This window comes from Branchiostoma lanceolatum, chromosome 1 (genome assembly GCF_035083965.1).
Source record: "Branchiostoma lanceolatum isolate klBraLanc5 chromosome 1, klBraLanc5.hap2, whole genome shotgun sequence".
In the NCBI taxonomy this organism is placed as follows: domain Eukaryota; kingdom Metazoa; phylum Chordata; class Leptocardii; order Amphioxiformes; family Branchiostomatidae; genus Branchiostoma; species Branchiostoma lanceolatum.
In genome coordinates, this window is record NC_089722.1 from 705,001 (window position 1) to 728,434 (window position 23,434).

The 23,434-nt window shown below is 41.8% G+C and overlaps 2 protein-coding genes across 2 annotated transcripts in view; one reads left to right on the forward strand and one right to left on the reverse strand.

Moving 5' to 3' along the window:
* Positions 1-10,366, forward strand: part of LOC136428591 (protein draper-like) — a 13,360-nt gene extending 2,994 nt beyond the window's left edge. The window contains exons 4-9 of the mRNA XM_066418228.1: positions 368-460; positions 5,598-5,711; positions 6,912-7,037; positions 8,167-8,259; positions 8,730-8,843; positions 10,085-10,366. Coding sequence (XP_066274325.1) covers positions 368-460; positions 5,598-5,711; positions 6,912-7,037; positions 8,167-8,259; positions 8,730-8,843; positions 10,085-10,239 — 695 coding nt within the window. The 3' untranslated portion in view covers positions 10,240-10,366. The remainder of the gene's footprint in view (positions 1-367; positions 461-5,597; positions 5,712-6,911; positions 7,038-8,166; positions 8,260-8,729; positions 8,844-10,084) is intronic.
* An 833-nt stretch (positions 10,367-11,199) lies between these two features.
* On the reverse strand, positions 11,200-21,811 carry LOC136421572 (bone morphogenetic protein 1-like). Its single transcript, XM_066408999.1, has 6 exons — positions 21,721-21,811; positions 20,613-20,702; positions 14,808-15,218; positions 13,920-14,333; positions 13,152-13,253; positions 11,200-11,516 (listed from the first exon to the last, which is right to left on the reverse strand). The coding sequence occupies exons 1-6, from the start codon at positions 21,809-21,811 to the stop codon at positions 11,404-11,406; spliced, it is 1,221 nt and encodes a 406-aa protein (XP_066265096.1). The 3' UTR covers positions 11,200-11,403.
* Positions 21,812-23,434: the final 1,623 nt, after the last annotated feature.

Sequence of the window (23,434 nt, forward strand, 5' to 3'; positions counted from 1 at the left end):
CGCTGGCAGTTAATCTCGTTTTGGTTGTTTTGCTATGTGTAATATACTCCATAAGCTGTTACAAGAATATTCATCAATCAGTGACTTAGAAAAGGTAACGAGATACGCACCTCCAAATTTTCGATGTCTACTGTACATCTTGATCACGGAGTGACCTTGTCTCGCGAGAACACGAGACTTAGGACGAGACTTGTGACGATCTTCTTGCCTCCCCCGCCTCCTTGCGGAGCAGGGGTAAGTAGGACTTGGGCAGCTCCCAACCTTCGGTACGGTTCATCCCAGCACGTTCCAACGTAACTGGATGTGGACTGCCTCTTTGATCATAAGCTGTTTCTAATGTCTTTTTGTTTCCATTTGTTTGTCCCAGTGTGCACCATCGCGTGCGCTAACGGCGGGCAGGTGGACCCGGCTACCTGTACCTGCGTCTGCCCCACCGGGTACTACGGTGACGACTGCTCGGGTAGGTCACGCCATGTACCGAAGCTTAGTACCCGTACCTGGGTCACTTGTTTCCGGACTAGTGTCTGAGGCAGTTATACATTTATTTAAGGTCTACTCTATAGCATGCGTGTAAACGGCGTACGCCAAAAAATAGCTACTCAAGCAACTTGATACAATCTTGAAACAGTCTGACGTTTTAGACAGCATCCGCTGTATTTCGTCAGTGACTAAAGAAGGATCTGGTAAAACTAGGTTTTATACCAAAACTCTGAATAGATATGTTAATGAAGTGAGGACAATTTCAGAGTGTTTTTTTTAGTTTTAGTTCTATTCAGAGTTTTAGTATAAAACCTAGATCTACCAGATCTTTGTTTAGTCACTGACGAAAGATAGCGGATGCTGTATGAAGCACCTGACTGTTTCAAATTTTATCCAGTTTCTTGAGTAACAATTTTTGGCGTAATGTTATAACTTGTCGTTTCTAACCGTACGCTTTAGACTTCTTTCTAAAACTATTATCAAGTAGTAGTACATTTGCTTGAGTAACTATTTTTGGCGTATCTTATTACCTGGATGTCTGACCTTCATCAAAGTTCTAACATTACCTTCTGATGGCAGTCACCTGTACGAACACGGACCCTAAGTCCTTAGTAACTACTTGATGATAGTTTTATAAAGTCTAAAGCGTACGGTTAGAAACGACACGTTCTAACGTTAACTTCTGATGGCAGTCACCTGTACGAACACGGACCCTAAGTCCTTAGTAACTACTTGATGATAGTTTTATAAAGTCTAAAGCGTACGGTTAGAAACGACACGTTCTAACGTTAACTTCTGATGGCAGTCACCTGTAAGAACACGGACCCTAAGTCCTTAGTAACTACTTGATGATAGTTTTATAAAGTCTAAAGCGTACGGTTAGAAACGACACGTTCTAACGTTAACTTCTGATGGCAGTCACCTGTACGAACACGGACCCTAAGTCCTTAGTAACTACTTGATGATAGTTTTATAAAGTCTAAAGCGTACGGTTAGAAACGACACGTTCTAACGTTAACTTCTGATGGCAGTCACCTGTAAGAACACGGACCCTAAGTCCTTAGTAACTACTTGATGATAGTTTTATAAAGTCTAAAGCGTACGGTTAGAAACGACACGTTCTAACGTTAACTTCTGATGGCAGTCACCTGTACGAACACGGACCCTAAGTCCTTAGTAACTACTTGATGATAGTTTTATAAAGTCTAAAGCGTACGGTTAGAAACGACACGTTCTAACGTTAACTTCTGATGGCAGTCACCTGTAAGAACACGGACCCTAAGTCCTTAGTAACTACTTGATGATAGTTTTATAAAGTCTAAAGCGTACGGTTAGAAACGACACGTTCTAACGTTAACTTCTGATGGCAGTCACCTGTACGAACACGGACCCTAAGTCCTTAGTAACTACTTGATGATAGTTTTATAAAGTCTAAAGCGTACGGTTAGAAACGACACGTTCTAACGTTAACTTCTGATGGCAGTCACCTGTAAGAACACGGACCCTAAGTCCTTAGTAACTACTTGATGATAGTTTTATAAAGTCTAAAGCGTACGGTTAGAAACGACACGTTCTAACGTTAACTTCTGATGGCAGTCACCTGTACGAACACGGACCCTAAGTCCTTAGTAACTACTTGATGATAGTTTTATAAAGTCTAAAGCGTACGGTTAGAAACGACACGTTCTAACGTTAACTTCTGATGGCAGTCACCTGTACGAACACGGACCCTAAGTCCTTAGTAACTACTTGATGATAGTTTTATAAAGTCTAAAGCGTACGGTTAGAAACGACACGTTCTAACGTTAACTTCTGATGGCAGTCACCTGTAAGAACACGGACCCTAAGTCCTTAGTAACTACTTGATGATAGTTTTATAAAGTCTAAAGCGTACGGTTAGAAACGACACGTTCTAACGTTAACTTCTGATGGCAGTCACCTGTACGAACACGGACCCTAAGTCCTTAGTAACTACTTGATGATAGTTTTATAAAGTCTAAAGCGTACGGTTAGAAACGACACGTTCTAACGTTAACTTCTGATGGCAGTCACCTGTACGAACACGGACCCTAAGTCCTTAGTAACTACTTGATGATAGTTTTATAAAGTCTAAAGCGTACGGTTAGAAACGACACGTTCTAACGTTAACTTCTGATGGCAGTCACCTGTACGAACACGGACCCTAAGTCCTTAGTAACTACTTGATGATAGTTTTATAAAGTCTAAAGCGTACGGTTAGAAACGACACGTTCTAACGTTAACTTCTGATGGCAGTCACCTGTACGAACACGGACCCTAAGTCCTTAGTAACTACTTGATGATAGTTTTATAAAGTCTAAAGCGTACGGTTAGAAACGACACGTTCTAACGTTAACTTCTGATGGCAGTCACCTGTAAGAACACGGACCCTAAGTCCTTAGTAACTACTTGATGATAGTTTTATAAAGTCTAAAGCGTACGGTTAGAAACGACACGTTCTAACGTTAACTTCTGATGGCAGTCACCTGTACGAACACGGACCCTAAGTCCTTAGTAACTACTTGATGATAGTTTTATAAAGTCTAAAGCGTACGGTTAGAAACGACACGTTCTAACGTTAACTTCTGATGGCAGTCACCTGTAAGAACACGGACCCTAAGTCCTTAGTAACTACTTGATGATAGTTTTATAAAGTCTAAAGCGTACGGTTAGAAACGACACGTTCTAACGTTAACTTCTGATGGCAGTCACCTGTACGAACACGGACCCTAAGTCCTTAGTAACTACTTGATGATAGTTTTATAAAGTCTAAAGCGTACGGTTAGAAACGACACGTTCTAACGTTAACTTCTGATGGCAGTCACCTGTAAGAACACGGACCCTAAGTCCTTAGTAACTACTTGATGATAGTTTTATAAAGTCTAAAGCGTACGGTTAGAAACGACACGTTCTAACGTTAACTTCTGATGGCAGTCACCTGTACGAACACGGACCCTAAGTCCTTAGTAACTACTTGATGATAGTTTTATAAAGTCTAAAGCGTACGGTTAGAAACGACACGTTCTAACGTTAACTTCTGATGGCAGTCACCTGTACGAACACGGACCCTAAGTCCTTAGTAACTACTTGATGATAGTTTTATAAAGTCTAAAGCGTACGGTTAGAAACGACACGTTCTAACGTTAACTTCTGATGGCAGTCACCTGTACGAACACGGACCCTAAGTCCTTAGTAACTACTTGATGATAGTTTTATAAAGTCTAAAGCGTACGGTTAGAAACGACACGTTCTAACGTTAACTTCTGATGGCAGTCACCTGTACGAACACGGACCCTAAGTCCTTAGTAACTACTTGATGATAGTTTTATAAAGTCTAAAGCGTACGGTTAGAAACGACACGTTCTAACGTTAACTTCTGATGGCAGTCACCTGTAAGAACACGGACCCTAAGTCCTTAGTAACTACTTGATGATAGTTTTATAAAGTCTAAAGCGTACGGTTAGAAACGACACGTTCTAACGTTAACTTCTGATGGCAGTCACCTGTACGAACACGGACCCTAAGTCCTTAGTAACTACTTGATGATAGTTTTATAAAGTCTAAAGCGTACGGTTAGAAACGACACGTTCTAACGTTAACTTCTGATGGCAGTCACCTGTAAGAACACGGACCCTAAGTCCTTAGTAACTACTTGATGATAGTTTTATAAAGTCTAAAGCGTACGGTTAGAAACGACACGTTCTAACGTTAACTTCTGATGGCAGTCACCTGTACGAACACGGACCCTAAGTCCTTAGTAACTACTTGATGATAGTTTTATAAAGTCTAAAGCGTACGGTTAGAAACGACACGTTCTAACGTTAACTTCTGATGGCAGTCACCTGTAAGAACACGGACCCTAAGTCCTTAGTAACTACTTGATGATAGTTTTATAAAGTCTAAAGCGTACGGTTAGAAACGACACGTTCTAACGTTAACTTCTGATGGCAGTCACCTGTACGAACACGGACCCTAAGTCCTTAGTAACTACTTGATGATAGTTTTATAAAGTCTAAAGCGTACGGTTAGAAACGACACGTTCTAACGTTAACTTCTGATGGCAGTCACCTGTAAGAACACGGACCCTAAGTCCTTAGTAACTACTTGATGATAGTTTTATAAAGTCTAAAGCGTACGGTTAGAAACGACACGTTCTAACGTTAACCTCTGATGGCAGTCACCTGTAAGAACACGGACCCTAAGTCCTTAGTAACTACTTGATGATAGTTTTATAAAGTCTAAAGCGTACGGTTAGAAACGACACGTTCTAACGTAAACTTCTGATGGCAGTCACCTGTACGAACACGGACCCTAAGTCCTTAGTAACTACTTGATGATAGTTTTATAAAGTCTAAAGCGTACGGTTAGAAACGACACGTTCTAACGTTAACTTCTGATGGCAGTCACCTGTAAGAACACGGACCCTTAGTCCTACTACTTGTCGACAGTCTTATTAAGACGTCTAGAGAGTTCTAACGTGAGTAACTTCTGATGGCAGTCACCTGTAAATACACGGACCCTAAGTCCTACTACTTGTCGACAGTCTTATTAAGACGTCTAGAGAGTTCTAACGTGAGTAACTTCTGATGGCAGTCACCTGTAAGAACACGGACCCTAAGTCCAACTACTTGTCGACAGTCTTATTAAGACGTCTAGAGAGTTCTAACATGAGTAACTTCTGATGGCAGTCACCTGTAAGAACACGGACCCTAAGTCCAACTACTTGTCGACAGTCTTATTAAGACGTCTAGAGAGTTCTAACATGAGTAATTCTGATGGCAGTCACCTGTAAGAACACGGACCCTAAGTCCTACTACTTTATGATAGTTTTATAAAGAAGTCTAAAGCGTACGGTTAGGAACGACACGTTCTAACGTTACCTTCTGATGGCAGTCACCTGTAAGAACACGGACCCTAAGTCCTACTACTTTATGATAGTTTTATAAAGAAGTCTAAAGCGTACGGTTAGAAACGAGAAGTTCTAACGTTAACTTCTGACGGCAGTCACCTGTAAGAACACGGACCCTAAGTCCTACTACTTGTCGACAGTCTTATTAAGACGTCTAGAGAGTTCTAACATGAGTAACTTCTGACGGCAGTCACCTGTAAGAACACGGATCCTAAGTGCGGCGCCAGCCCGGGATGGCCGCTGACTGACATGTGCACTACGGACTACGTGCAGGAAGCTTGCCAGGAGTTCTGTGGAGTCTGCAGTGAGTATAATCAGACTACTGTCGGTTTTACACGTAGTGCACCTTTAAGTCTATTAATGCGTTAGTCACATTTTCAAATGGATGGTGGGTATGAGCTTCGGCCGCTGAGGAGCTACTATAAACGTATATCTCTCCCCACTCGGGGTATTCTTTAAGAACTGACACGTGACCACACAGAAATGTGACGTCAGCAATTGGGTGACACATCTCTGAACCGTCATGTTTCCATGCGCTCACACGTCAGGCGTTGGTGGGCTATAATCTCTGAAGAAGGAAGAGGAATGTGTTAAAACTTCAGTGCATAACACTTTCTAGTGCTAAATTACATGTTTGCGTAGCAAAACCTTTGTTGGATCCGTCGGCATGTGTGGTGGCCGCCATCTTTAATTTGTGACGTCGCAGGGTAGCCATTTCATTGGGAGGGGTGTTTTTTAGGGTCGCTAGCGTTCTCTCTATCGGCACACAACTATCACACATTCAACACAAATAAAAAGAAAAATCCAATACCAATTCATTTGTATAAAAAGACCCCGTAATCGCTTAACTAACATAGCAAACCTGAAGTACATGTAGCACAAATACTTAACTCTAGTTAAACGTTAGATCTGCTAACCTCCATTAACCTCCATATGTTTCACTTTAGCCATGTTTTAGCTATGTTGTTGTGTAGTATGGTGTGATATGTTTGATTACGCTAAGTTACTGTTTATGTTATACTATAATTCTATAGTTTAAAATGTTTACTATATCAGATGTTGTATGTATCTATGGGGGTGAGAGCTGGAAAAGGCATCATAGCCTGTTCTCCCATCCCTTCCACATATGTGGTGAATTTTGATAAATAAATAGATAAATTTCTAAATAAATAGATAAATTTGATAAATAAATCTAATAATAAATAGATAAATTTCTCTAAGCTTACAGACAAAGAAAAGACCATTCCTCTTTTAACTACCAAAAACCAAAAAATTATAGAAAAGGTGGGACATTACGTCTTCCATTGCTTACAAAAGAGAAGTCATACCCTTCACTAGTCACTAGTTATAGACAATTACGTTTGTCTATAACTAGTCTAGTCTAGCCTCTTTTACACAGTTTGTTTACCCTGTTACATGTATTTTATGTATGTTGTGTGCAATTAGCCTTCGGGCAGGAATTTGCAATAAACTTATTATGTTATGTTAAATTTCCCGTCTCCAGGCTGTGCTGACGACCCCCGCGGAGGCTGCCAGAACGGCGGCTCCAGGGGCGGAAACCCCGCCAACTGGGGCGACGACACCTGCAACTGCAACTGCCCCGGGTACTGGGTCGGCGACTTCTGCGAAAGTGAGATTTTTCCCTTATCTTTTTATTCATTCGATTCGCTAATTCTGCTCAGTATTGACTAGCCTGGTCCCAGTCTCTAGGGTTCAGCTTAGGGGTGTTTTACCCGGCCCACTCTGCATCATTGAACCGTTTCTGGTAGCCTTTCTATTTCGGCTGCCACCCTACTTCCGTAATTTAATCCAAGGCCGTAAACCAACACCCCAAGCGGGCTAAGCTGTCTTGGCGGGCGGAGTCACTCCCAGAGCCGTAGAGATATCAGGCAGCCCCCGAGGGTATGGTTTCCAGGCTAAGTACTGACGCATTATCAATAAGAACAATCCTTCACGAAAAGATTAAAACAAAGACGCTTTAATTTCATTATTGAAAGCGACGTGAACTTGATCGAAAATAGTGAACAAGAAATCAAATTTGCTCGAAGTAATATACATCGCAAGTTTCAAAACATCATCCAAGTATAAACAAAGGCCAATACAAAAATACTTGCATGAAAGTAAAAGTATGGGTAGTGAGAGTATCTGATTACTTATTCAGTTTATGTCAAGTTGTCCTTTTGTATCCTGATTTGTTATGATTTGTCATGTAATGTAAGTGCTCCCTTGGAAATCAGTTACAATGTTAACTGAAGGGACAACCCTAAAGATTGATAAATAGATAAACCTAAGGAGATTAAAATGTTCACCACAATCGCACGTGACTGCAGCTGGACCTAACGACTATTTGGTCGGTAAATTTTTCTTATTTATACATGTACATTTTTTCCCTGGCGTCAGAAGAGAGGGTGGGCTATTGAGGGTTTTTTACAGGTTTGCGTAGCAAAACCTTTGTTGGATCCGCTGGCATGTGTGGTGGCCGCCATCTTGAATCTTTGACGTCACAGGGTCGCCATACCATTTTTTGGGAGGGGTGTTTTTTGGGGGTCCCTAGCGTTCTCTCTACTTTTAGCAAATCGGCACACAACTATCAACACAAACTCATTCAACTCAAATAAAAAGGAAAATTCAATACCAATTCATATTCATAAAAAGACCCCGTAATCGCTAAACTAACATAGCAAACCTGAAGTATATGTAGCACAAATACTTAACTCTAGTTAGCACAAATACTTAACTCTATTTTCATATTTATTCAGCCTGCAGCCTGCATTGTTTCAACGGCGGCCAGTTGGACGCAGCCACCTGCACCTGCACCTGCCCCGCCGGCTGGGACGGAGAGGACTGCTCGGGTAAGGCTCCTCGGCGTCTTCTGATATATGACCCAATTTACATGCGCGTTATTTAGTCATCTTGGAGTCTGTCTCTGTATCTATATAGCCGGTATAACCGCCATTCAGCGAAACACACCAGCTTCTGTATCTGTATCTGTATCTGTATAGCCGGTATAACCGCCATTCAGCTTCGCTGGCAAGCGACGCGTCAGTCATTATCTTCGCCGAGTAATTTGTACTCGGAGAAGATTATGTTTTCGGTTGAGAAATCTGTTGGGTGGGTTTGTATGTATGTCAAGAGCATAACTCAAGAAAGCTTCGATGAATCTTTATGACTTTTGGTAAGCGTGTAGTGGTTGTGCAAAGGAAGGTTAAGTTCGAAAATGGTTCACCTTGTGTTTTTCAACAGTACTGTAGCGCACTTTGAATGTTTTTGTGTATGTATGGAGTCAAAAAAGTGACGGAAACGTTGTTTTGTATTGGTTCAGACATCTGCCAGGACAGCAATATCAACTGCGGAGCCAACCCCGGCTGGCCCTCCACCGACATGTGCACCATCGACTACGTGGCGGAAAACTGCCACGCGTTCTGTAGCATCTGCAGTGAGTATTAGTGCTGCGTACCTAAACGTAACATCTGGTACAGGTACAGGTACCGGTACTGAGGTTAAGGTACAGGTACAAGTCCTGTTCTCCTGAAACATTTGAAAAATTAACATGTGTTCTTCTAAACTTCAGTAATGTCAGTATCCTTATTCAAATGACATAACTAGGTTCCCTACCGCCAAACTCCCTTGGCCTTGCTATCGAAAATCCCGGCCTGCCTGAATGATCTGTTGCATGTTAGTTACGCTGTTACAATGTCTCACTTTGGTCACGTTTGGTGTTGCATGAGGTCATGAGATCAGTCACAAAATAAGCGCATACTTGGTGTGAATGTATATCGGTACAGTACTGGTACTTCATGATCCGGTATCTTGGACCTGTACCTAAACAGTTTTACGGTACAGTACCGGTACACAGTACCGTTGCGCAGCACTAGTGAGTATACATCTTTTTCTTTCAAAAAAACCCCTCAATTTGTGACCAGACGACTTATACTTGTGGAATTTTTCTAACGGAAGATGAAGGCAAATTGAGGGCGGATGATAGGCTCTGATTGGTGGATGACAACATTTTGAAAATAACGGAATATGGTTATTTACATATTGGGATGCATTTTACGGATACTAAAACAGTATCTACAGTTGTCACCATCGATATCCTTTGAAATTGAGTCAATAGATAAAGCAACATCATCAAAAACCAAGGGGTCGCAACCAATGTGACAAAACTACACAATTCAAGTCACAAACACCGAGAGCAAGGTAACAGACATGTTACATAGCCTCTACCAGACTAACCGCGCCGGCTATTGGGAGAACATTTGCCGGGGGACTTTGGCCATGGAAGGTTTCATTCGCAGGCGCAAATTTGACCCTCTCTCCGTAGCCGATTCCCTTTATACAATTCACTCTACTTGGCCAATGTCTACCATTTACTAGCCTCTACCAGGCTCCGCGGGATGGCTGCAAAAACAGTAGAAATTGGCCTAATAGAGTGAATAGTGTGCCAAGGGAGTTAGCTGCGGAGAGAGGGTCCAATCTGCCATCCGTCCATCGATAATAGAGCTTCACTGTATAGCGAACCTACCCTGTATAGCGAGTACCGCGGCTGATTTCTACTATTTTCCCAACGATAGGACGGAGCCTGGTAGAGGCTAACATGTTACATGTATCTCCGAATTTTCGTATTTCTCCATCTGGTTCAAATGATTAATCACTGCTGTTCTCCTGTCTGCCCAGCTCCGGCCAATGTCGTGATCGGCGACTGCACCGACGCCGACAGCCAGCTGCCCTACACCGTGGGTCAGATGTGGGCAAAGCACGACCCCATCCGGCAGGTCACCATGATCTGCACCTGCATGGCGGCGGGCCAGTACACATGCGTGGACGCCTAAGAGGTCATAGGTCGAGACCAGGCCAAGATGGCCGCCAGGTTTCCGTAGCAGCGAAGCTTTTTGAAAGCAAATCGACGTTAATCCTTCGCATTAAGTCTGAAGGGGAATAAAATAGTGCTTGCATGTTTCGGTGTGTGATAGTGATTTTTCTCTTCTTCTTATCTATTACTCTCGATGCTTCCAAAGCTTCAAACGAATCCATGACTATACATGTGCATTTGAACCCCTTGTCATATAAAATGGGGGGGAAAAAACACAAAGAAAACTATGTTTGGAAAAGCCGTTGCATCATTTTTTGTTGCATCATTTCTTTTGAACCCGTCTACCACTACAGGGCCTGCTATAAAGTATGTTTTATATAAAACAAATGTTTGTTCAAATGTTAGATAACAACGTGTGCATTAAACAGATGTTAAACTTCCCACTAGGTATAGATAACTTACTTATGTTGTCATATCAATTAGACACATTGAGAGTCAGATGTTGCGCAACAAGAATAGAGACATAAGTTTCAAAACAAAAACCCTTTATTGAAAATACGTTTCAGTGCACTTTATAATTGAATATCAAAGAGATTCCAGTATGTACAATATAACCATCGATGGAAAAAAAGCAAGAACATAGGGCAAAAGGAACTTGACACTGGAGAACTGGGAACTAAGAGCCAAACAACAGAACTGGAGAGTGATACCGAAAACAACGAGCCGAAAAGACCTCCTGACAGTGTACCCTCAAAGTCCTTACGTCACAAGAATTCTTCAGTAGTGCTTACGTCACTAACGGATGAAGACACCGTGCATTCATTGGTCAGAACATTATAAAACGGCGGGTTGCCTCCTCTACGACATGATTCAAGAAGTATATGCTTGTCAGGGGCACTCAAAGATTGAAGAAGGGTTTATACGAATAGCCCCCGTGGAGGTATTTCGAACAGCCCTTAAAATGTTTAAACATGACGTCACGGCCTCCATGTTAGATCGTTCAACTCGGATAATTCAGGTCTATTAATTTGAATACTGTATATAACGGGTAACCACGTGACTGTAATTACACAATTCTATACAGGTTCAAATCAACCTGCCAACGTTTAACCATCCAAAATGGCGGACGATCATTACGTCATTGTCACGTGAGTGCAAGCAACCAATCGACGCTAGTCTAATCTTAATGTAAGAGCACCCAAACGGCCCCCATCAGTAACATCCAGGCCATGTGGGCCGCCTGGAAACTGCTGGTCGCCCCTCCTGCCGGGCGGTTTCCCTCTTCAGTTGTGGGGTCTGCAAAGAACAAAACAAAATGGTTTATTTCAGGTGGTCTCATTTCATTTGTGCCCTTGATTCTTCAGACTCCAACGATATCTAGTGCCACCGACAACAAAGTATGTGCAACAACAGAATCTAATTTTTCATACAATACAATACAATGTGCAGACAGAATGATTTGCTGGTTAAAAGTTTCGATATTTTGTGTGAAATTTAAAGGTCCCATATAAATGAAACACATTTACTTAGTGAATGCCACTATGAGTAGTTTTGTTGGTTACTTTTGAAACTAAACAAAAGAGGCTGTGCCCCTTAAGCCCCCGTCACAAATAAGAAATTCAGCTCGGCCGACGTGTTGGCGAGCTTCAAATGTGCATTTTCGGCCTAAGTACGGCCGACGTCCTGTCGATTACGTGGGCTTCGGGCGATTTTTAGACATAAAAGTTTATCCAAATATTGGCCTTTTACCAGGTTAGTCGATACTGACTTCGTCCATGTCCAAGAGATGGTACCATCTCATGGTTTTTTTTTTAGTTTTTAGTGTTCGACGAACGTCGCCCGAGATTTTCATTGGTCGACGCTCGGCCGACTTTGAAATTTGGCGAGCTTCGGGCGATCTATACACAGTCGGCCGACGCTCGCATGAATTGTGACGCCGGCTTTATTGATGCGTCTTGAAACTACGGAATGTTTTTGCACTGCAATCAAAAATGCGATACTCATATTATACTTTAACCCACCCAGCTTATCTGCCTGACGTCACTGTTGCTATGGTTACAGATGATAACTTAGGGGCATGGTAAGAAGAAAACTAATGAGCATTAATAATGACAAAGGTCGTTTACGTCATCATAATCAATGCTCATTAGTTTTCCAGAGTTAATAAAAACAAGCGATTTAGAGATGAAAAATTTGATTAATCCAAGTTTTGATATTGTTCCCAACCATCGTTTACTTAGTCGATAATGGCAACTAATTAATGCTTAATTGGTCTTACGATAAACTTATCGATTTCGTACGACCATTTAAACATTTATTCATTGGCATTATCGACTATGTTTATACACTAATTTACCATCTCTTTTCTATTTGACTGTTGGCAATGGAGGTTTTTTTTGTTGTTGCTTGGGTTTGTAAGAATGACAAGGCCTTTGCTGGTCTTAAGTAGACGATGGTTGGGAACAATATCAAAACTTGCATTGATCAAATTTTTCATTTCTAAATTGCTTGTTTTTATTAATTCTGGACTGCATAGAAAAAACGTAAATTAAAGTTCTGCCACGACCGGACACAGTACGCATACATCGTATTCCCGTTGTTATGGTAAAGATGTTGCCCCCCTCCCCCCCACCTTGCAGCACAGTTCACTCGTGTCTACAGCGATGAGATCGGTAAAATACTGCAAATGCAGAAATGTTCGCGGTGGTTTTATGTTCGCGGTTTTCGCGGTGAACTTTCAGCGCGAACTTAAAACCACTGCGACACTTTTTGCCCACCTATGACCGTAGCGCTACTATTGTTTCGAACGCGAACTTAAAACCACCGCGAACATTCAATGTTCTGCCTACCGCGAATTAAAAACCACGCGAACTTAAATGCATTTATAGTATCTATACAGAGAAAGAGAGAAAGAAAGAAATTGTGACGGACCTGCCATTGGTCGCTGTGATGTCGTCTTAGTCACGTGACTTCCACCTGCCGTTGTCACGTGACTTTTGCTTGTGGTTGTTGAAGGAAGATCCGTCACTTGACCTGCGTGTTGAAATAGGTGAGCATTAGAATGTAAAGAAAGAAATGTCATTAGAATTATATCTATCCATCTACTTATTAATGATGTACACGTATCTCTTTATAGACGCAAAATAAAAGGACCTGCGAAAAGTACAAGTATTCTTTTTTATAGAATAACATTGTCATTATAAAATTAATGGTTCTTTTCTTTAGGTCCTTTCATAAAAGTACAATAAAGTACAATCAACTTTTTAGCCAAATATTATTTTGGCGACGCCTCTGAGGCGAAGACATATAGTTTCTTATTAGTGACATTCGCCTAGAACCGAGAGGTCCCGGATTCGAAACCCCGATATGCCCCGATGCCCCTTGGGAAAGGCACTTTACACGACGTTCCTCACTCCACCCAGGTGTGAATGGGTACCTGACCTCGCGACAGTTCCACAAAGTGCAAGTGTGGAGCAAATATGTATCTGTTCTGTATTCTATGATTGTAAACCCTGCAGCAATTCAGCACTGGCTGCCATTGCACGGGTAATTTCCGACCAATTAACCATTATTATTTCAGAACACGTACTTTTCTGTGAGTCCTTTTATTAAAGTACAATAGAGTACAATCAACTTTTTAGTCAAATATTATTTTTGCGACGCCTCTGGGGCGAAGACATATAGTTTCAGAACACTTACTTGGATCAGCTGCTAAGAAGCTCGCTGAGAATCCCGTGGAGGCGTTCGCGTCATCGGTGTTGAAGATGATGTACAGCTGCTCACCGGACGAGACGATCCTGCTGGGCGGGACGTTCCCGCAGTACTCGCCGACGAGCCCCGCCGAGGTGCCCGGTCCGTCGTACACGAGGACGCTGTCGCGCGAACACGTGTCGTGGTGCTCCACGTCAAACGCGTCAAAGGCCAGCGTCACGACCATGCCGGGGTCGACGGTGATGAGCCACTCGCAGTGGTGGGAGTGGGGGTAGGTGGCCGGGTGCTGCAGTGATGAGAAGGAACCGCTAGGGCCGCTGAGGTCGCGTGGGCCGCCGCAGCCGGACTCCACCCAGGCGGTGACTGGTCTCAGGGGCGGGAGGGTGGGCGGCTGGGGTCCGCCTGGATCAAAGCATACACAATTTCACTCAAGACAGGTAAAACCGATTACAGAAGCCAACCCAATACATACATAGCTAAATAGATAATTAGATAAAGATCACACAAACATTTACGTTTCATCTTTATCCTACTACTAAACGCCAATATATCTCACTTCACAATCGTCACCAGAATTAGATTTGACGAACGTAAAGTCGCAAAGTAGCCTAGAAATATGCAATGTGACATCTAGAACAATTCCGTTTAGTTATCACAGTAGATTATATTTGATATAATAAAGTAGTAATTAGAATTGTGGAAAAATACACCTAGATTGTTGATTATGTTATTTGTACATTGCCATATATTGTCACCGATGCAATTGGTGTACAAATAAAATCATTTCTTTCTTTCTTGTACTTCATTCATTTGTTCATTTATTCATTCATTCATGATCTTAACCTTACAACATGGAAGCCGGTGTTACTGACTCACTATTGCCACACGGTGTAGGCAGTGCCGGCGGCGTTGATGTGGAGTAGCAGGCCGAGAAACCAGTCCTGGCGTTCCTGTCGTCCGACGTAAACACGACCAAAACGTCGCCGAAGAAGATCATATCGGGCGGGGGTACGTTGGTCATGCAGTACGCCCCCTGCGGTGGTCGGCTGGCATCCCCACCATCGTACACCGTGACGGAGTCGTAGGGACAGTCGTTTGGACGAAAACCGCCCTCTACGTCCAAGGCGGTGAACTGCAGCATGGTCACCCTGCCCGGGCCGGGTGAGATCAGCCACTCGCAGGTCAGGTTGGCCGGGTAGGGGGAGGGGAAGTTGGCCGAGGAGAAGGTCCCGCTATCCGAGGTGAGCTCACGGGGTCCGCCGCAACCCGAGTCGGCACTGTTTGTGGCTATGTAGCGATTAAGAAACAGCAAAGAGCAGAGATTAGAACGTAAGATATACACGTATGAGAAATTTACTCGCTGGTATCCTTATGTACGGAAAAACGGTCTACGTACGTATGTTCCTTCCCCCCGATCTTAAAGACGATTGTGATTTCTAATGGCTTAGGATTCAAAGAGCCAATGAGAGGGAATGAAACTATATGCAAGTTTTAGGATTATTACGTCCGGTTTAGTATCTTTTCTGTACATATGAAATATCAATATATGACAGTGGGGTCGTGTGGCGTAACTGCAGGGTTTTCGGCCGAGAACCCAAGGGTTCCGGGTTCGAATCCCCTGACGCCAATCTTGTGCCCTTGGGAAAGAGTCACTTAACGCGACTTTCCCCACACCTGCAAAGTGTAAAAACGGGTACATTATGTGTGTGGGTCACGACATCTGCAATAGCTGCCTGTCTCAGGTGTATTGCACTGTTGCAATTCCAATAAAATCAAAAATAAAATCAGCAATTCGCATTGCCTATAGTAAGAAGATTAGGCAAATTTGCTGTGTGCAAAATGACAATGTAATAGGCATTTCTTTACCATGAATGTCTTCGAAAAATACAATTCGGTTGTCGCACTTATCACAAGGTAGCCTCTGCCAGGCCCCGCGGATGGCGGGAAAATAGTAGAAATTGGCCAAGTATAGTTGATAGTTTGATAGTTGATAGGTAGTCGGCTATGGAGAGAGGGTCCAATATGCCGCAAGTGAAACCCAGGCAAATATTCTCCCTATATATCCGGCGTAGTTAGTCTCATAGAGACTTATCACAAAGGGTGTATAGAAGGCCTTCAACTTTAAGGGCCCTCACAATACGTCTTTATCGCTGACAAGCTAACGTTGTTTATCGCTGCTAAGGCGAGGTATACCTGCGTTGATAAGATTCTTTACGTCACAGAGTACAAATCGCCACCCCAGGTCAAAGACGAAAAGATAACACAGTCTCGGCCGGCTCTATAAATGGGCAATTAGCTCACCCGTTTAACCTGGGAAGTGATAGCGAAGTTTATACAGAATGTCTTTATCAGAGTAACGCGGCATAATTAGGACGTAAACACGTTTACTGCGAGGCTGCATTTGTCAAATGTTACTTACAACATATAGTTTAAAGTAGGTATCAACGTTCAAGTGTCGACGAGAAGTACGTCTGGATAGCTTTGTATACGCACTTTATGCCATGCCGGAGCCTGATACGGGTGTTCCGGACCGTGTGATAACTATCCGTATCACATGAGGTTCTAGAGTTGTATCACACGGGCTTCCATACATTTAGAATGTATTTCGAGCGCGCCGGTTGCGCCGCCGTAGAAAATTCGAATACCGGATTCAGAGGTTGGAATCAATGTTGTTACAGTTTTGTGTTCGAGGACACGAAACTCCCTCAACTTCTGGCGCATTCCGCATTGAAATGTGTTTTTTCTAGGGTGGGTATGACATAAATGAAATACAACACGGTGTACGTATTCCGCATCACCCTCGGGTGATACGGAATACTCAGTGATGTATTCTAAATATATACTCCACACAAGCAGAAAGCAATCGTCAACGGTTCATTCATACTCAGTACGAACTAATACAAGATCCCTATTGGTATGAGAGGTAATAATGTTTAGACATGTACCCGAGGTATACAAATTTTCATCTGCTTGGTAATTGGTAGAAAAATCTAATCAATTTGCCGACCATTTATTCGTGCTCAGCTTTGAACTTGAAGTATTACTTGTCTGTACATAAAATGTGGAAATAAATGTGAAAGAAGGAGTTCATTTATTGCATGTCAAACAAGGTGGAAGACAAACCACATTTTATGTCAAGTTGCCCATTTTACGACCACAAAAGAAATGAGCTGTTAAAAGAGGCCACCATTTTCCATCCTAATTTATCCATGTTTACAGAAGAAAAGATAACTACTCTCCTCTTAAAAACATCACAAAACCCACATATTACAGAAAAATTGGGATCATTCGTCTTCTACTGTCTCGGAAAAAGAAGCCGAACCCAATAAGTTAGAACTTAGTGTCAGTAGTTAAGACTAGAGTAGTCATTTGTTACATTGTTCATCATTTTCTGTCCATCCACTCCGTGTTACATGTACATGTACTTGTACTCGCAATTAGCCTACGGGCAGGAATTTGCAACAAACTTTCTATTGTTTTAAAATAATTTTTTTTTATCAAAATGAAGCATTTTCGTGTGTTTATATTGTGAGTAGCAAAGGTAGCGAAGCACAGACAACTTCCATTAGTTCCGAAAAACAGGTCTAATCAATGTCACCATGGCAACGGGTCAACAAAGGGACACGCATAACATCCCGGCCGGGGCGAAACTCAGGACTACAACACATTCTGCAATAAGCCTGGTCTAAAGCACGGCGTGTTTCAATATTCTTCGGCGTTTTTGAAACAAGCAAACACCACCCGCGGCGATGGGAACACGTCAGCAAAATACCTTTGGGGGAAGGGACAATGGACAGGCGCGGATTTCTGTTCGGCACGACGTTACGATTCCAATATCGACCGAAACCCTTGTTATTGAAAACTTTAATTGTTCATTTAATTGGTTTAAGCCAAAGACATTACATTGCGTCGGAATAAAGGAATTCAAACCCCTGATCTTCTCGTTATTGGAAACATGATATGCTTTTTAATTGGTTTAAGCCCAACGCATTACGTTGTATTGTGATATGTGATTTCGAACAGGATATTAAACGGCATTTTAAGCAAAACAAGATTGTCGAGAATCTCCTTTTGTCGTTTTTTCTAAAGGATTTTGATTGTTATTCCAATGTTATACTAAACCCTTGATCCTTTTGTATTGAAAGCACAATGTGTTGTTTAATTGGGCATGGCGTTGTAATAAGGGAATTCCACCAGGATGATGCAATGCTTTTGAAGCAAGTCTGCATTTTCGAAAATGTATATCTATTTCCGAAAATAATTTTATCAGGTTGGTAGAACATAAGATATAGGAGATTCGTTTTACACAACCAGGTAATCTACTGCATAGCGCGCTAGCGGGTTTAAAAATGCAATGAAACAGTTCAGAACGTTCAGAACAGTACAAGGTAAAACCATCAATAAGAGGGAACTACATGACCCAGTATATTTTAGTTTAAGATTTGGAAAACATTCTGGCCAGAATGATTCTTTTTACTTTGGCTTCAGATTTTGTTAAGTTTCGTGCAAACCCAAAAGGAAATACAGGTCTTTTCGCTACTGTTAAGGGTCTTAAAAAGTCCCAAACGGCAAAATAGCGAATGGCCGTGGGCGGCCGACTGATCCCATAGAACGCCTCTGTGCTTGCTGAGAGACATAATGGTTGGAGATAGAGTTTTTGACAAGAAAAGTGTATAGATTAGAGTAAACACAAATACTTCAGACTACTTCGGATAGTTGAAATTTCGGTCAGTGTTTGGTCAGTCGGACATCTTAATTTAAGTATCTCAGCAAGTTGCAATAAATACAAACGTCATTGTTGTAAGTGTTGGAAGAGCCAACAAACGTAACATTCTAAATGTTGAATCTTCAAATAAAACATAATTACTCAGATATTGTGGTTGGGATGAAATATATTCTACAATTCTGCATAAACGTAAATGTACGCATGTAATCGAAGACAAAACACCTGTTGATTTAATCACATGTCCCTGTAATCATCCAACATGTTTCGCAACCTTGTAAAAATATTGATCGATGAAAACTATCGTCACGAGGTCAATAGTTCAGCCGACTCATAATGGTGCTTTGTCCAACCTTTCCACAACACGGATAAACACGCCATTAGATTCTGATTTTAGCCCTTCAACAAGAACACAAGAACTCTAAACTCAAACAGGCGTGCGATAAACGTCAGCGAAAACAGGTGAAAATACACGAATTATTGTCGAAGGTCTTGTCAAATTGTAAAATCAAAGCGCAACGACATCGAAATACCTTTAAACACGCTGAAGACGTTGAGTCAACAGGTGTTTTGCCTTCGATTACATGCGTACATTTACGTTTATGCAGAATCGTAGAATATGTCACACCAACCACAATATCTGAATATGTTTTATTTGAAGATTCAACATTTAGAATGTTACGTTTGTTGGCTTTTACAACACTTACAACAATGACGTTTGTATTCATTGCAACTTTCTCAGATACTCTAATTAAGATGTCCGACTGACCAAACACTGACCGACATTTCAACAACCCGGAGAAGTCTGAAGTATTTGTTTTCTCTCTCTAATCCATACACTTTTGTTATCAAAAACTCTCTACAATATTTCGATATGTTTTATTTGAAGATTAAACATTTAGAATGTTACGTCTGTTGGCTCTTGCAAATGTTTGTTGACATCTGCTCAGAGACTTTAATTATAGATGACCCTCTGACTACACACTACTAGCCGACACTTCAACTACCCGAAGTAGTCTCAAGTATTTGTTTTTTTTCTCTCTAATCCATACACTTTTCTTGTCGAAAACTCTCTACAATATTTGTATAGGTTTTATTTGAAAATTAAACATTTAGAATGCTACGTCTGTTGGCTCTTGCAAATGTTAGTTGACATCTGCTCAGAGACTTTAATTATGACCCTCTGACTACACAATACTCGCCGACACTTCAACTACCCGGAGTAGTCTTAAGTATTTGTTTTTTACTCTAATCCATACACTTTCCTTGTCGAAAACCCTCTCCCCAACCATTAAGTCAACTCCCCCATACAGCGAAGTTTACACAAAGCTTATTTGTACAATCGTGGCGGTTTGATTGTAACAGGTGTAGGGTGGTTATAAAGCACTGCAGGTCTCTGTTTGTGCTACTTTTGTGTTGCGCTGAAAACCGCTCATTCTGAGCAAATATATCACAATATGTTCTACAAGACAAAGTAGTGCATGGTTCTTCACAAGAAGCCTGTGCTTGTAGGACATATATACTAACATAGACAGCTAACAGACTTACTGTCCTATAATTGGGCGACGAGGGCTGCTGCACTTTGATTTGACAGATATCAAAGATAACAGTTTGCGAATCATCAGAACAGTTTACGAATCATCAGATAAAAATGAAATGACAAATTTACCTTGCAAAACAGCAAGAAGACACCAAAGAAGAAAGACAGTCTTTGCCATCGTGGTCTGATGTGCTGCTCTTTTATGTGTATAGGTATTTAAAAAGATGATCGAAAAACTTCTTCGGGAAGACCGCTTGCTTGGCCGTGTAGGAACGAAAATGTACGCGTCTTTCTCCCGTGTAAGTTCCGCGTCCAAGCTTACGCGGAGTTTTCCCTTCTTTCGCACTATTGTCCTCAGGAATGACCGCAATGCGCCGTTATACAATATACACGCTTAACTACAATAGCAACTAACTACCTGAACAAACATGGCGGCGCACGCTTCTGCGCACTGCCCTGCGCGCGGCCGCTAGGACCCGCGGGTGACCTTTGCATTCAGAAATGTGGCCTGTACAAACAGAACACAAACAGGGGTTAACTATTATCAACGCTCCAGCTTGTGTATCAATTAGGGCACAAGGCGCGGCCTGTGTACGTAAGCATTCGCCATATTGTTACGGCTAATCAGAAAATAGCTCTTTAGTTAATGACATGAGGAATGTTGAGTGATAAGGTAACCTCGTGTCTGATAAGGATCCTCGCACCTACGATTATTACTACTCACGTAACGTAGTCAACCAGGTCATACAAGCGGTATGCTTGGTCCCCTTGAGAGATAAACAAAGCTCGTACAAAATACGTATACGTACAGAGTTCGCTAGAGCTCTATATAAACTGGAATGATTGTTTACTGCGTATGAGACGTGTAGAAAGCCTTCGAAACATCTTAGACTCTTCTCCCTTTTCGTGATGATCTTGTCAAACTACAAAGGCATTCATCGTTATCTTACGTAATGGTCGTAATGAGCTTACATTAACCCACACAAAAGACTCTCGCTAATTGGTAGGAAAACGGTTGAAATGATACCGATGACAACGCGGCTATGAAAAAGCGGTCTAATGTCTTTACACTGATAGTGACTGTCAAAGAGAGACGGAGACTTCGCGAGATAAATTGTGTACATGTGCACTGTTTTGCCATGCAGAAATTAATGGTATAAAGGGGTTAACTGACAGCAATAATATTTCATGAAACGGTATGATGTACTTAGATAATTGTTATATTGTTCATCATTATCTGTCCGTCCACTCTGTGTTACATGTACATGTACTTGCATTTAGCCTACGGGCAGGAATTTGCAATAAACTTTCTATTGCAAAAATTGATGTAAAATAAATCATACAGAACTAGTTGTCAAATGTGCTCATTCCGAACCAAGAAACAGACGAATAGGTCAGGTGTGCAAAAGTAACGGTTCCGGTGGCCTTTACATAACTACTACTTTATTCTTGGCACTTCTGAGGAAGAAAGCCAGGAAGGCAGCCTCACACCTACATGGATGTACTACAGAAGGACACTGGCCTACCCACTGAGTCATTGGAGAGGGCAATGGAGGACAGACGTTTGTGGGATGACAGAGTGGTTCGTAGTGGCGGAGGAGGACTGACACTCGACATACTAGTAAGTCAAGTAAGTCAAGTCTGAGTGCAGTTCCACTCTTAATCGGTAGGTGATGTTTTCACAGCAGATCTCTTCCTAAATTTTCTCCCAATTGATCGGATATAACGCGGTAGACTCAGATGCTTACAGTTATAACATATATACAGTATAGTCGTTGACACGCTGATGTTGAATTCACATTTTATAGTTGTGACAAAACTAATGCATAGATGGGACGTCCGTAAGTAAGGCAGGAATCTTATATGATTTATTTCGAGTTCTTAAAGGAAACCCAAGCAATATCAGGGCCCGAAAATCAGATTTTTAAAGTCAATCAGTGTAGTCATTTCTACATATGATTAGTTCAAACAACACTATCACAATGTATAACGACATTCATCATGCACAAATTTGACGTCGGTGTGACGTGAGAACTCACTGAAAATCGTCGCGGGGTTTTTGTAGGCTAGCGAAAACTAAGAGAATCATTTTACGACAAGTTTTTGCGCGGTTTTAAAATGCTCAAAGATTGAAGTTATTACACAAATGTGCTAAACAGTGTCAGTAAATGTCACTACCATAAAGATGTCAGCATTTTTTTATTTCTATATTTTGGGCCCTAATATTGCTTTGGTTGCATTTAAGGCCATAAGCTTCCATACATGACGTAGGTCACCTGTCTCTGCACGCCCCCTAGCACCGCACTGCCGCACTTCATGTACCTGCTCGATGATACTTAGATCAATACAGCAATGGAATTTGTAATTATACATTGATGCCCAAGTGCCATGCTTATAGGCTGGGTTTACACATGCGTTTTTGAGTCGACTTGGAGTCGACTCGGTACTGCTTTCAAACAAGTATGGACAAGCAAACAAGCAACACATTGAAAACAAACCCTCCATACACTGACTCAGAGGTGAGAAAAGTAAAGACAACAAACAGTCCGTGTCCTCGTAGTGTACTCCCAGTAGAATAGGCATGATCTGACATCAGTTCACAAATATAACCATTACATGTGATCATCCATCGCTTACGATCATCCAGAAATAGCAACGTTTCCTATTGTTTATCGACCACAAAACTACAACAGTTTGTGTCATCAATTTGCACCATCCTGATTGGGCGGTTATTCCAAAATGGCACCGTATCAAAGATACCCGATAGTTGACTGTTTATGTAGGCAGAAGTGACGTCGGTTTGTGACGTACACATCGTTGCCATGGAGACAGTCTGATTGGGAACCTGTAGGTGGTAACTGAGCTATGTCAAACCGTCTTTCCTTTGTAGTAAGCCGCCTCAAAACACTTGCTATTTAAGACAGAACTTCGGGACTAAAGCTATATCTTTACTAATATAACTAGCTTTTTTGTTTATCACATGCATGCGTAGTTTGGTTAGCAGCGTTTAGTGTACTACTGATAAAGTTATAAAGAGAACATTTGATAAACGTTGCCCCAGTGTCCGCTGTCTAGAAGGACTAGTAAATGTTTATTCACAAACTACAATATGTGTCTAAGTACTTAGTGCAGGGGATCCATCTATAGTAACTGTTAAACGTTTATATTAAACGTGCTTTGTTGGTCTAGTGAAAAAAATGTCCAGTCTTTTTAACAACAGACGCAGCCAATTTGTACTAG

What these genes read in the sequence shown, in the direction of transcription:
- LOC136421572 (XM_066408999.1), bottom strand. Translation starts at nt 21,811, where the DNA reads ATGTCGAGTGTCAGTCCTCCTCCGCCACTACGAACCACTCTGTCATCC. An exon ending in GCGCCGCCATGTTTGTTCAG is followed by an intron (nt 15,219 to 20,612) that starts GTAGTTAGTTGC and finishes ATCGCTACATAG; the next exon opens with CCACAAACAGTGCCGACTCG. An exon ending in GCCTACACCGTGTGGCAATA is followed by an intron (nt 14,334 to 14,807) that starts GTGAGTCAGTAA and finishes GCTTTGATCCAG; the next exon opens with GCGGACCCCAGCCGCCCACC.